At 42.1% G+C, this 14,062-nt stretch overlaps 6 protein-coding genes across 6 annotated transcripts; 3 read left to right on the top strand and 3 right to left on the bottom strand.

Moving 5' to 3' along the window:
* Window positions 1-165: 165 nt before the first annotated feature.
* On the top strand, window positions 166-1,073 carry IL334_002603 (peptidyl-prolyl cis-trans isomerase-like 1; the record flags this gene model as incomplete). The annotated part of the gene is made up of 5 exons (XM_062934347.1): window positions 166-252; window positions 336-407; window positions 527-677; window positions 773-795; window positions 876-1,073. 5 exons carry the CDS (start codon window positions 166-168, stop codon window positions 1,071-1,073), a joined length of 531 nt encoding a protein of 176 aa, XP_062790398.1.
* A 207-nt stretch (window positions 1,074-1,280) lies between these two features.
* On the bottom strand, window positions 1,281-3,661 carry IL334_002602 (uncharacterized protein; the record flags this gene model as incomplete). Its single annotated transcript, XM_062934346.1, has 9 exons — window positions 1,281-1,305; window positions 1,359-1,427; window positions 1,495-1,720; window positions 1,849-2,057; window positions 2,169-2,296; window positions 2,416-2,746; window positions 2,861-3,069; window positions 3,223-3,405; window positions 3,479-3,661. The coding sequence occupies 9 exons, from the start codon at window positions 3,659-3,661 to the stop codon at window positions 1,281-1,283; spliced, it is 1,563 nt and encodes a 520-aa protein (XP_062790397.1).
* Window positions 3,662-4,203: 542 nt separating this feature from the next.
* On the top strand, window positions 4,204-5,798 carry IL334_002601 (uncharacterized protein; the record flags this gene model as incomplete). The annotated part of the gene is made up of 4 exons (XM_062934345.1): window positions 4,204-4,545; window positions 4,630-4,841; window positions 4,900-5,176; window positions 5,238-5,798. 4 exons carry the CDS (start codon window positions 4,204-4,206, stop codon window positions 5,796-5,798), a joined length of 1,392 nt encoding a protein of 463 aa, XP_062790396.1.
* Window positions 5,799-6,136: 338 nt separating this feature from the next.
* On the bottom strand, window positions 6,137-7,297 carry IL334_002600 (uncharacterized protein; the record flags this gene model as incomplete). Its single annotated transcript, XM_062934344.1, has 4 exons — window positions 6,137-6,281; window positions 6,379-6,508; window positions 6,577-6,973; window positions 7,082-7,297. 4 exons carry the CDS (start codon window positions 7,295-7,297, stop codon window positions 6,137-6,139), a joined length of 888 nt encoding a protein of 295 aa, XP_062790395.1.
* A 334-nt stretch (window positions 7,298-7,631) lies between these two features.
* On the top strand, window positions 7,632-10,348 carry IL334_002599 (uncharacterized protein; the record flags this gene model as incomplete). Its single annotated transcript, XM_062934343.1, has 8 exons — window positions 7,632-7,708; window positions 7,799-8,014; window positions 8,103-8,618; window positions 8,707-8,851; window positions 8,911-9,223; window positions 9,306-9,463; window positions 9,541-9,798; window positions 9,878-10,348. The coding sequence occupies 8 exons, from the start codon at window positions 7,632-7,634 to the stop codon at window positions 10,346-10,348; spliced, it is 2,154 nt and encodes a 717-aa protein (XP_062790394.1).
* Window positions 10,349-10,590: 242 nt separating this feature from the next.
* On the bottom strand, window positions 10,591-13,628 carry IL334_002598 (uncharacterized protein; the record flags this gene model as incomplete). Its single annotated transcript, XM_062934342.1, has 11 exons — window positions 10,591-11,273; window positions 11,342-12,080; window positions 12,132-12,182; window positions 12,238-12,326; window positions 12,383-12,475; window positions 12,537-12,595; window positions 12,680-12,824; window positions 12,895-13,075; window positions 13,163-13,250; window positions 13,332-13,422; window positions 13,496-13,628. The coding sequence occupies 11 exons, from the start codon at window positions 13,626-13,628 to the stop codon at window positions 10,591-10,593; spliced, it is 2,352 nt and encodes a 783-aa protein (XP_062790393.1).
* Window positions 13,629-14,062: the final 434 nt, after the last annotated feature.

The following is a 14,062-nucleotide window of genomic DNA, read 5'->3' as shown; positions in this document are numbered from 1 at the left end:
ACTTTGCATCTATACAATAAAAACACTGGCCGGTTCAACCAAGAGGAAGAACACTATCAAACAGCGTCATCAGCGTCGACAAGACACCCTCTAATCAAGAAGAAAGTGAATCCTCAAAGATACCAAATAGACCAGTCGCAAATCCCCCATTCATACTCTTTCGCCATGTCAAACCAAAAAGCAGAATACGTTACATTGGATACTTCTGTAGGATCATTCACTGTGGAGTTATACACTGCTCATGCACCGAAGGTGAGCTTGAGCTTCCCTATTTCTCACTTCAGTACCGATATCAGAGAGAGATAGGACGATGCTGATCACAGGACGTGAGACAGACATGCAACAATTTCTCCAAACTTGCAGAAAGAGGGTATTATAATGGAGTGATATTTCATCGAATCATACCTGTAAGTTCTCACAGATGCCTTCTTCCATCCCTTTCAACTCCAAACAGGACCACCAGATGGATGCAACAGGCTATAGACGATAACGATTTGATCTGACCTGACCTGATTCGATTTGACAGGGATTCATGATTCAAGGTGGAGATCCAACGGGAACAGGTAGAGGTGGAACTTCTATATATGGAGACAAATTCGCAGATGAACTACATCCCGAATTGCGATTCGTTGGTGCCGGTATTTTAGCTATGGCAAATTCAGGTCCTAATACAAATGGTATGTTGTTGCATGAATATCTATTTCTTGGTGAAGGTCGATGGGAAAAAAAAGGGGGGTAAAAAGCTAACAGTGTGATGTACGGTCATGATTAGGTTCACAATTCTTCATTACATGTGTGAGCATATATCTCGGAGTGGACCTCAATCAAAGAATGTAATGGAGCTGACCACTGCAACCTTTCGTTTCCGACCATAGGCACCAACACCTTTTTTAGATGGTAAACATACGATATTCGGTCGAGTTTCATCAGGTATGAAAACCATTCAACGTCTAGAAGCCGTACGGACAGACTCAGAAGATCGACCTGTAGAGGATATAAAAATACATAAAGCTAGATTAGGTGATGCTGCTCCTCTTTCGAGTGGGATGGACGTGGCTAGAATAGCATTGTAATTGGATGTATAGATATTTGATTGAATCGACATCTAGATTTGAATACGAGATTCCATTCATCCGTACTAAGAGGTCGCCATGTCAAATGTCAAATACAGTGATACAGAGTAGGGTGGACCCTGTAAGTGACACTCCAATGTTACACTAGATACGATGAACTTATTTCTCCGCACTGACTCGGCGGATCTCCTTGTACAATACACATTGTCAATTGAATCCAAGTATTTCATTGCTGTATTCGCTCAATCAGCTTATCCTTCTCAAAAGGAATAATGAACCACTTACGCTTGACGCATCATTTCTTTTTCACCAGCAGTCAAATCACCATCAAGGTCAAACGGTTCGAGTCCCATTCTAGATTTAATGATGTATTACTTAATGAGCATATCGCACTGACTACATTTCATGGAAAAAGATTCACGCTTGTCTTCCTTCTTTAGTTTCGATATCCTCTGGCAATCCTCTACCTACAAATTGACTTTCACCTACTCCACCAGGGAAATCGGGACCCGGTTTTCCACTGAGGAAAGTATCTCGTTGATCCTTTATATATTCGATATTTTGTTCTGTGAGAGGTACAGTGGGGATATACAGTACAGCAGAAGGTCCTTTACCATTGTGAGTTGATTCAACCGCATGGATCACGTCTACGCAGCCCGTTCGTCAGATTGTATTTCTCTGAATTATTTCATTGGGAAAGGAATAGATTTGTGGAGGTGTGATGCAAATCCGGAAGTGTGTAGAAGTGGAAAAGTGCGAAATCCATGTCACCCACCAGCATGCCACCAAGCTTGATCTCCCGGTTCAACCCTAGGCATACTGACCATACTTCTTTCCAGTTCCAAATGAGGATGAGTTATATCATTGTATTCCTGACCTCTAGCTAACGGTGATCCTGGGAATTCTGAGGTTGTGAGATCTAATTGCCAATTAGACGATGAGAGGTATTCATCTCGTGTTAAGGTAGATCGAGATTCCTTATCTCTGAAAAGGAAAGATATGTCAGTACAATTCGGCCCGAGATTCAGTCAAATCGTTTTCTCTCCTCGCTCCATGTTTCAAGTATCACTTCCAAAGGTGTCTACCATAACTTACCTGAACAACGGTCGCAACATCGTATAAGCAGTCAATTCTTTGATGAAAGGGTATACTCTCAAAGTACCTTCATCAGGCCCGGTAGAAGACAATGAAGTCCAACCTTGGAATGCTCTAAACACGCCGCACTGTATAGAACGTAAATTACATAGTCAGTCTCTTGTGTCTTGTCTTAGTAAGAAGTCTGCTATATGTACTAATTGAGATATCTCACTTCATGAGAATCGGGAATGGAGGAATGACTTACAGATCCAGGACCATCATATAGATTTTGTCTCGCTAATGATCTCTCTGCGATAGTCCAGGCATCAAAATTCTCCCAGTGTCCTTCTAAAATCTTTTGATATACTTTACGATATGTTAGGTCTTCCCATCGTTCAACACTTCCACCATCTGCGTGCGGTCCCAAAGCGAATTTGGCATCTCCTGGATGACGTATCCTCAATCTATCGGCATAACACAATGGTGTATTGAGCGATACTGGGAAATCAGGTGAATGCGAAAAAAGTTTTAAGAGCGATTTTTGAGCTTGTAATGAACGAGGATGTGATCTTGCTTTCAGCTGTACTTTTGACCAACTAGTACCAAAAGAAAAAGCGTACATGGTCAGCTGAGATACCATGAATACCAGGACTGCACCACTCGAAATGAAATCCCGCTTCCCCCGGTACAATGATAAAGCTTAGGCTCACTATAACTCGAAAACCTGTTTATCGTCTTTTGGAAATCCTTTAACATCGGGATTTGCTTTTATGTAGGCTTTAGTATCTTTTAACCATTCAACAACTGTTTCTTCCGGGATGACATTTTTCAGGATCAACGAGCCTGCTCGTTTGATAGCTTCGATTGTGGATGATGAAGGCGATGAAATGAATTCGTCATAAGTGATTTGAGGGATACACTATAAGATATGTACGTAGTATTAGCTTCCAAAAAGAAATTTCAATGGTGCACACTAATCAGAACGCTTTGAAATAACATCATGAGGAGGAGCAGAATCGGTTCAATAATTGAACCTGATAGGTTCCCGGCTGATGGGTCGAAATCCACTCACATCCTGTTTCTTCTTCTCAATCTCCACTGCAGCTTGCCTCAATCTCTTTGTGAGCGATGTCCAGCTGGAGATTAGAGCTTGTTGATTCGCTTCGTCACCTATAATATGTCTTTTCAGATCTGCGAATCTCTCAGGAAGGGCTTTTGCTTTTTCTCCTGACAGCGAAGCGAATACCGAACTGATCTAAGAATGGGTTTGCCATTGGTTAGACCCTATTGGGATACATCACGACTGCTTGACTTTGGGAGACACTCACATCTCCTTCTTGTCTTTCCTTACGAGTCTCTAACTGAGTACTACTCAGTCCCGATACTACTTTTTGGTTTTGCGGTCTGACCACTTCCGTTTGTAGATACCTGAAAGCTCTTGACGAGGCGAGGTTCTGCGATGTACGAGGGAGAGATAATATTCTAGACATAGTCCCCTTATCAAGCGTCATGGAGTTATTGCGTTCTTGTTCTTGAAGACAGCCTGTTTGCTTTGGTTTTAGGAATTGTACTCAATGATGTTGGAAACGCCTGTCTTCATCTTCTGGTTATAACATACCTTCCTCTCAATGATGTTTATCGTCGACTACCCCCAATCCCATATTCGCCTGTTCAAAAAAACCAGTTAATAATATGTCAAATGATAAAACTCGGGATAAATTCAGCCGATCAGCCGGGGATCTGCATTTAACAGTTTAACCTGTTGTTTTAACATATTTATGTGAGACACGTGCCTTGGTTTATATTACATAATAAAACCTCCAGAACGCTTGGGATCCAGTCAACCGACGCGTTCTACTTTGAGAACATGAAATAAATTACTTTTACTTTTGAGATCAACAACACATTCTGTTCCAATGAACAACAGTCATAATCATCTATCGTCTATCATCTGCAGCCAATCTATATGGGGAGGATCATAACACCTCTTCTGCAAGAAAGTGGAGGAGAAGATTCCCGTTCGGGTTCATGCAAGCTGAGACCTGGATCAAGGATGTCATCTACAACTCCCACTTCAGCTTCACCTGAAGAAATCCTGCTGGCACTGAGATCACATCTCCTTCCTCATCCAGTATTGTCACATCTACCTACAACCCTAAACCTCCTAGCTCATATCCAATTACTCTCCTTACAAATCAGTATCGAGTGTGTCAGAGCCTTGACTTCACACGCTAGGTTGGTGAAGAAACTCAGGAGAGAAGGATATAGCGACAGGGAACAAGTTGTGAGAGGAGTGTTGAGCGAAAGGGAGGGATATGATATATCAGAAATCCAAAAGCTGAGAGAAGAAGCGAATCATAGAATGTTGGCTTTTTCTTTGGAATTTCGAAAACATGTACGTCTCATTGTCAACCTTTTTGTCATTATTTTCGCTTCTGATATGCGTACCTGAACTGATAGGATATCCTAAAAATCACAGCACATAGCAACATTGTTGGCATTACCCAAACTTCCCCCTGGTCAGATAAATGGATTAGTCAATGCTTATTTCCCAAGTGATTTGACAATATCAGATATGACGAGCCATCCTGCATTATACATTCGATGTATGTCGCCAAATCAGATATCACTACTGGACCATTATGGCAAGATAGTCAGAGGATGGTACAAAAGGAAGGAAGATTCGTACAGGTGAGTGCAGTCCCTATATCGAGCAAAGAAGTGTTGATCAATTGACTATTTGACACAGGGGACGACAGCCACCTCTATCATATTCTGACTTCTATCCTGATGACCAAGATAATGGAAAAGCTAAACAAGATAGTCTATGCAAGAATTTGCTGAAGGAAGCTGAAAAAGTATTGGAAGATATAGCAACGCTGGAAGAGATATTCGCACCCAATGCACAGGAGATCCTAGGTGATGATACTTCGGTGAAAGAAGAAGTGGAATTGCTGAAGCCTGTCCAAGCTGAACGCGAAAAAGGTAAAGAGGTGGATTACCGCGAGAAGATGTACAGTCAAGTGGTAAGTCTCACCCAAAGTCACTACGATTATAGTTCTGCAGCAGCTGATCATGTGACAACAGGCTGTGGCTTCTCCTGGTCGACCGAAGATACCAATTTCTGAAAAGCTTATATCATCAATCAAACCATCTGTACTGCCAAAACCCACACAGCCAGGTAATTTTAATCATGTTCCACCAAGCACTTCCACACCTTCAAACCTTTCGAAGTTACCACCCCACTCGTCAAATCTAATGAAGAGCAAGTCTTCTTCAAGCCTCAAAGACTCTCGTCGAGTTACTATATCTTCAGGACAGGCGTCACAAGTTCCCCGGAGTGAGACAATAGAATTGGGTGCTGGTTCATCGAATCCTTCCCAGTCGGCTATCTCTATACCCCCATGGGCTTCACAAGCCACCGCATCAATCAACCGACGACAAACACTCTCGTCGGTCGTACAATACACGTCGACCCCTTCATCCCTGCGAAAGAAAAGACCTCGGCAATCGTTCCCTTCCACAGGACCAGAATACACTACTCCTTTGAAACATGATACTGTGAGAAGGGAGAAATTGAGGCCGTTTGAAAATTCAGAATTACATAGAGGGAAGAGAGCTAGAATGGAGGGAGGGTCAATGGATTGACAACATGGAATGAACAACACATCCGAGCCGATGGATGAGAAGCGAGAGACCAATGGTTCGTGATGAGAGACGCAGGCAATCATTTGAAATTGGTCGTCATATTTCATTTCACTTACCGCCTATCCTTGAGTTGGAGTCCAGCAGTTTCAGGCGGAAAGGAGCAAATGTATGATCGTATCGTTTGTATATAATCCACAATGAGTAGTTTGGTAATACATACGTCTAATCGGTGTTTATCACTATTTATTAGATAATGACTTTAATGAATTTTATGCGCTATGCGAATCTGCTTTGTTCCCCACTCTCCTTGAACCGCATGCCTTGGAGACGCTTCATCTTTACACTCCCGCAGCTACATTCCCGCCAGCAGCATCCCATTTCTTCATGCTATCTAGCACTTTCTCAGTGACTTGTTCGGCAGTAGTGGCTTTACCAAAAGCGTCAACGAATTGTCCTAATGGATCCATCAAGTAGAAGAAGATACTAGAGGAAATGTAATCATCAGCTGTGATCGAAGGAGTGATGTACTAATGCAACGCTAAGGAGGTGCTCATTAGCGATAAGGGCCAACGTCACTCACCTATGATCAACAAGATAATCATCTGTGGCACTTGCGTCTGGCGGAGTCGAGAAATATACTCTGTACATCTTACATGTCTTCTTGACTGCTTCATAATCTCCTACTAGCCCTACCATACGAGGGTGGAATTCTGGGCGGAAGGTGAGACGTCAGATGTACAGCTTGAGAGGCCAGATATGTAAATCTGAATGGACTCACCTTGGATATACTTATTCACTTGTGGGATGGTATCTCTTGCAGGATCAACACTGATGAAAATAGGTAAAACACCATTTTGATTATTTTGTTTACCTGATTTTTTATCAATCATATTAATCGCATCACCCATTTTATCTAATTCTTCAGGACAAATATCTGGACAATTTGTGAAACCGAAATAGATCAAAGACCAATTACCCAATAGATCTTTTTCTGTGAATTCACCTCCATCATGTTTATTCAATTTGAACGGTCCACCAATCTGTGGTTTACCAATTGATTTCGAAGCTAGTTCTTGTTGACGTCTTTCCAAAACTGCTTTTTTCTCAGATTCAAAATAGAAGTATAATCCTATCCCCGTCGCTATGAATAGGCTCGCCGCTTTCCATGTGAATGGCTAGATAGGGAAGGGGATAGGGCAGATCAGCATTGCATGCCTCATTCAATGCAGAATGTGACAACATAATCAAATGCATTGTTCAGCATAAGAAAGAATATCACTCACCCCGACATTAGCTTGATCTCTCAATTTACGTTGACTGTCTATCTCAGGTTGTAAAGAATTCGGTTTAGGAGCATCTGCAAATCCTCGCTTGAATATTATTCGAGAAGCCGAAGGACTTGATCGGGCAAAAGCGATAGGTGAAGAAGATAAAGTAGGTCTTAGCCCCGTTCGCGCGGAAGAGGACGCTGAACAAGCTACTGATCGGAGTGGGTTCATCTTGATGATATCGAGGTGATGATGGCACACAAGAGAAGATGAGAAATATGCTCAAAAGTGAACATCCCAGAAATTAGTTCTCCTTGGCTCTTCCGATTTCTAACGATCGAATAAGTTAATCTACTCACCACGTGGTTGGGCAAGTGGAGGCGGCGACCACCGATATACGCTGGGTGGAGGAAGAAAAAGTTGAGAAAGTGAAGAATTGTTTTGAATCAGTTAAAGATGTTTTGATGTTGGACCTCGACGCTGATAGTGATCCTTCCAATTTCGAGCATAGTTCAATCAACAAAATACTGTAGAAATCTCACGGAGAGATCAAAGTGAGCTAAAAATGGATAGACCTGTAGGAGCAGCTCCTGCTTTCGGAGCCTCATGGGAATCTCTCAACCCACCTTTATCACCATGGATGTGAGTAGAGTCTTAACTCTCTTTCGAAGATCCTCGTAATGTGCAAATATAAGTTTGTGGAAGCTGATACATTAGCGTTCTATGACGCAGTATGGATGTCATAAACAAAATGGGATTCAAGAATATGACTCCAGTCCAATCTGGTACTATCCCACGAGCGATTAAAAATCAAGATTGTGTGGTCGAAGCCGTAACCGGATCAGGTAAAACATTGTCTTTCGTCATACCTGTCTTGGAGAGAATTTGTAGAAGAGAAAGGAAATATAAGAAAGGTGAATTAGCAGCCGTTGTCATTGCTCCTACCAGGTAAATCTGCTCTCTTCACCACTGATGACTATGTGAGATCGGCGCCTCCCAGAAGCTGTAGCTGATTATGATCTTCATGTCCCAAAAGGGAACTTGCTACTCAAATACATGATGTATTCCATCATTTCTTATCATCCCTCCAACCTATACCTCCCACCGATGAAGCAGAGTCATCAATGGATAATCATGTCGCATCGAAGACCAAAGCACCATATCCATTACCTATCTTGGTAACTTCAGGCACACCTACGCCCTACGAGACTTTTCAATCGTTAGGATCAAATATCGTAATTGGAACTCCAGGTAGATTAGCTTCATTCTTACTTTCGCCAAGAGGATTGAATGTTGTCAGAGTATCAGAATTAGATGTGTTAGTGCTAGATGAAGCGGATAGGTTATTATCGAGTCCTGATCATAGAAGGGATGTAGAAAGGATAATGAGACATTTACCGAAACAAAGAAGAACTCATTTGTTTTCAGCTACTATGACTGATGCAGTCGAAGAAATCATTGGTCTGGGTTTGAGAAATCCAGTTAGGATCGTAGTCAATCTAAAGGATAAGAAAAAGGGTGAATTACCAATTGAAAGAAGGACTCCAACTGGGTGAGTACGCCGTGCTATCCTTTATGACAAACTAGTGAGATTTTAATTAGAATGTCAATGCTAATCCGATTCACCCTTGATCTCACAGACTACAGAATACATATCTCGTCTGTCGACATGCAGAGAAAACTTTACAACTCATCAGAATACTTCAAGCAGAAGTGAAACAGCATGAATCAGCGAAATTTATCGTCTATTTCTCGACGTGTGCAGCGGTCGATTACTTCTATCGAGTATGCTTCTTCACCGTGACACGGTAAGGATCCGATGACTGACGATCTGCTGCTCTCAGGTATTATCTCGTCTACCAGCTTTATCAGGTTATCACCTTACATCCCTTCACGGCGATTTACCACCTCGAATAAGAGAAACGGCTTTGGCGAATTTCATAAATCACCCATCATCACATCTATCTCCAGCTGTATTGCTATGTACGGATGTAGCTGCCAGAGGAGTAGATTTCCCTGACATAGATGTGGTGATACAATACGACGCTCCAACTGATCCTAAGAGTTTTTCACATCGAGCTGGACGTACAGCACGGGCAGGAAGAAGGGGTAAAGCAGTTGTTTTGTTGGGTAAAGGGAGAGAAGAAGACTATATAGGTGAGTATAATTTCAAGGCAATGTGGAATGTTCTTCCTCGAAGTAATACGGAGCTAGCTAATAGATGAGGAGGCATCGATAGATTTCTTGGCAATAAGGAAAATCCCGTTGATAAAGCAAGAATACCTAGACTCATCTTTGGAAAGAACGGAAAGTCCTCCAGAGGTCGATCCAGGTGCTTTAACACTTTTAACAGACATCAGGAAACTAGTACTGACCGATAGGGAATTAGCAGATAAAGTAAGTCGGCTCATCTTTTCCTTCTTCTTCCCTCAGCAAGAAGGTTTGACGTTGACTTGTTGTAATTTTTTTCGCAGGGTGCAAAAGCATATGTATCTTCTTTAAGGGCTTACACGAAGCATGAAGCTTCATTCATTTTCAGATTACAGGATATCGATTTTCATGCTCTGGCGATATCGTATGGATTACTCAGATTACCAGCCATGCCTGAAATCAAAGATTGGAAGAAGAAACGTGAAGCCCAACTGAAAAGACGTCAGTTGGCTCAGGAGGAGCAAGAGGGGGATAAAGCCGATGACAAAGAATGGCTGGAATGGGAAGATGAGACTGTAGATGTAAGTTGATATCCTTACACCTTCCTCTCGCAAAAGATACACCAAATAGAGGTAATCGTAGAGCTGATCGTTTCTGAAGTGGGACGCATTCGCTTATGCATCGAAATCACGTGAAACCGCACGAATAGCTGCGTTAGCTAAGAAAGGTGAAGAGAAGAAATCCGAATCTGAAATTGCAGAACTGAGAGCAAAGAGAAAGATCAAAAACCAAATGAAAGAAGCATGGTCTGAGAAAAAAGAAAAGAAAGATCGTAAAGAGGAAAGAAGAGATAAGAGGGATAAAAGAAAACAGGCTGAATGGGAATTAGCTCAGGCCAATGGAGAAGATCCAGCTTCGACTTTAGGTTTAGGTCCTATAGCTTCGATGAGAGCGAGTAAAAAACAGAAGTTGCTCGAGAAGAATGGAGATGGAATTGAAAATGGGGATGGCAGTGGAGATGAAGAAGTTGGAATTGAGTGGAAATCATTAAGGAAAGAAATTAAAGTTGAAAAAAGTAACAAGAAATCTAAAAAAGATGTTGGAGGTGGAATGTTTGATGATCTGGAGTAGAACTCTCTCTGTGATTCTTCAGCCCTGATCTGATGGGCGGTCATTGTAAAACAATATTGTTGTACTGATTGCCATACATACATGGATATTATCATGCAAACGTATAATCATGACAGAATGATCATTACAAGCTTTCTATTGATAAGACAGATATAACCCAAACCCACAATGATCTATAAAATTACAGGAAAAGACAGTTCCTAAACCCATATAACATCGGCACATTAACTGAAAGCCGATTCCTACGCCCACGGATTATCCTCTTCCATATCTAAAGTCATGGCATGTTTCGGTGGACTGACCGTTATACTAGTTTCTACCCTTTCAACAACTTCACTTTGACCTTCGTCTATACCTGCGTTATCGGTTTGACCTGTTCTGGATTGATCTGGGATTCTAGAGTAAACTTTCTCTACACCTATGATTCTACCTTCGTCTTTTGCTTCTGGTTCTCTCAGTGTTTTCCTATATACATGGGAAGGGGCTTTGGTTTGTGGTTCACCACGACGCAATTCTCTTGATCGAGCTTTTTCAACTGCTTGTTGATCGTCCGTAACTAAATCTACAGCATCCGAAGGTAACGGTTTTGTTGATGAGGCAGGTGATACTTCTTCATCTGTATCAGGATCTGAATGTATCTCGCTTTGATTCCCTTCTTCTTCTTCGTCATCTCCCAAAGTGAACGGTGATTTACCGTTATCTTCGTTGAACTTGGGTCCAAGCTTTGATTTCACTTTATGTAATTGCTTTTTCGTCCAACGCAATTGTTCATGGTGTCCTTCAGAGTGACCATTAGAAGGATGATTCCATGCACCTGGTCGTTCGTTATCTCCGTCATACAGCCAGTCCCCATCGCCTGCCGGATTAGTTAAATGTCCGTCTGGAGTTTTAGGTTTCCTTTCGGCTTTGGTCACTTTATCGGCCCCTGTATAGATCAAGATCACCAGTCAGCTAGAGTTAGGCGATTTTGAATCTGTTGAGAGTCCTACTTACAAGCCCCGTAAACTGCTTTTTTGCCTTTACCTTTCCCTTCTTTATCTTTGCCTTTGCCTTTAGAACTGCCTGCACGACTTCTATCACTTCTTCTGCTTCCCACTGTACTTGCTGATCCACCTCTATCACCTATAGGGGGTCTCAACATATCATAACTTTTATTCCTATTCCATTTACCAGCTAATACACCTTGTTCCGCATGCCATAACCTTTTTCTAGCTTCTTCTTTGCTAACATCCACATTTGGGAATCCTGCATATCCTATTCTTCTTGCTCTTTCATATAATATGTCTTCCTCCTCATCAAGGGATTGGAATGATATTGAAGGGGCATCAGACTCAGACGTATCGCTATCAAATAAACCCCAACCTTCATCTAGGCCATTTGGATCATCGTGAACCACTCTTGCCGCTTGTTGAGGTAACAGTGGCGCGTATCCTTCCCTGGCTGCTAATCTCACATCCACTTTTCGTTTGAGAGCACTTATAGGTCCAGTTTCACCTTTATTACGTGCTTCATCACCTGGCATCGGCATCCAGTATTTCGATTTTCCGCCTTTTGAGTATCTTAGTCCAGCTCGGATACGTCTTTGTCTTCCTAATCCATAATGCAATCCACCTTCAGCAGGCTCATACGCTTGATAAGAGACTCCTCGTCCTTTGATCGTATCCTTGGTATCTTCCCATACATCTTTGAAGCCAAATGCATCGCGGAATGCGTAGATAAACGGCAGTCGTGCCTACTTATTGTATGAGCCACGGGTGAGGGCAATGCAAGATATAGGACTTACAGCGTAAATGTGATGCGTATCGATATAATCACTAGCTTGAAAAGCGTATTGCTAGATGTACCAAATGAGTAATTGACATTTGCGTCCGAAATTTCTCACTACTCACATGTGCAATGGCAAATATGGGCATCTCGAAGCAGACTAATGAATCAACCAATGCCAAAGACATATGTTCGGCATCGGTATATGGTCCAACTGTAATTTGTCGTATCAGCTATCATGACTTTGTAATACAACGTGAAGAAGTTTACCTCTCTTGATAGCTTTGACAGCTACTAAGAATGATATGCCGATAGATTGCCAAAAGGAGAAGAACAAAATGCCTTTCACACAGAGGAATTTGGCTATGATACTGATTCAGCTTGAGTACATCGACATTCCTGATAGGAAGAATCGGTAACTCACGAACAGGTCTAAAAGGTTTCAGATCCTGACTGACAGCAACCCAAAACATAGCCAAACAGCTATAACCCGGGTAACAGTTATCAGCCTGGTGATCTCGTATCAGGAGTTTTGTGGTAGGAACAGGTGGAGAAAGGGGAACTTACTATAAACTCAGACAAATACTGGTATTGTACACTATACTGATGTATGTGTATCCTGAATCAGCGGCAAATTCACCTTCTCTATATTTGCCTGTAAGCTTCAGAATGACAGTGGCCAGTACAAGTAAGGGTTTCACTTGAACATATTCTACAAAATGAAAACGAGAATGCATTCGATCAGCTATATTAGGATCTACACAGGGTACCTGAATGCTCACGAAGTACACCTCTTTTGAGACTTAGTAATGACCATGGATCACTGACATCCATAGGACGCAGGAATAAATTGACAGGAAATGGATGTGGTATAGGTGGTCGACCATGTAATAGGATTAAGAGGGATCTTTCACCTCCTAAATATGTAATCAGAAGTTGAAGGAAAGTGTATATCACGAATGCCTGATTGAAAACAACCCAAGTCAGTCATGTGTAGCTCATCTTTAACGGTGTTTGGCGAAATCCGAATGAAGCTAGCTTCCCACATACCTCATATAAATCACGTATTGCGTCAATAAAGAAAGCGGCTTCCAGTGAAAAGATAGCGATGAGCGATGATATAGCATACAGGGGAACCCTACAGGTTACAAAGTTCTTGTCAGCTCGTATTCCAGATGGTGAAGTATTCTGCACTGGAATTCGGAAGCACTTGACTCACATCACCATAATCCTGACCACAGCTCTTTGCAATGATGGTTTTCTATAATTCTTCAATTGAAGCGTTATTGACATTATAGATACACCAGTAGCTAGCCATCAAGCACCAATTAGCTTATTGATATACTGGTGTCAACATAATTGATTGCAGTATATGGCACTTACCGACTGCTGTGAATGACCCGCATAACGCTAATAACCAAACGGGAAGATGATCTCCTGCACCGTATGATGGAGACTCGGTGATTGTGGGAGTGGATGAGGCATGAGGAGAGTTTGGGAAATTGGGTAATGACATTTTGTCCCACTTGGAGGATCAAGGACCAGTAGACCAATATAGGGTGAAGATGAACGGTCAAGCGTAAGAGAGAGTAGGTCGACCGAAGAAGGAATATTGGAGGTTGCGCAGTGCCAATGAAGGACGACAAGGGGTGACAGACTGGTTAACGGTATTCCCACCCTCTTTCAGTCCTTTCCCTTCAGAGAGGGAGGCACTATTTGACTGGGCTGAAGATACGCTATATGCTGGAGGAAGTGAATAGTAGTGGCAAACAAGAACATCATGACGATTGGCAGTCCTACATTTTATCTTGACGCAATTCATCAACCGCAATGACACATTCGATAGCGGGCAACACCGCCAGTGTCATGATACATGATACGTGAACACAATTCTTGGTGCTATATGCATATATTGAACCCGATTACAACGTTATACATACATCAAGAACC

Source organism: Kwoniella shivajii, chromosome 3 (genome assembly GCF_035658355.1).
Source record: "Kwoniella shivajii chromosome 3, complete sequence".
NCBI classification, from domain to species: Eukaryota; Fungi; Basidiomycota; class Tremellomycetes; order Tremellales; family Cryptococcaceae; genus Kwoniella; species Kwoniella shivajii.
Note: the sequence above shows the minus strand (reverse complement) of the source record. Positions and strands in the feature narration are given on the sequence as shown.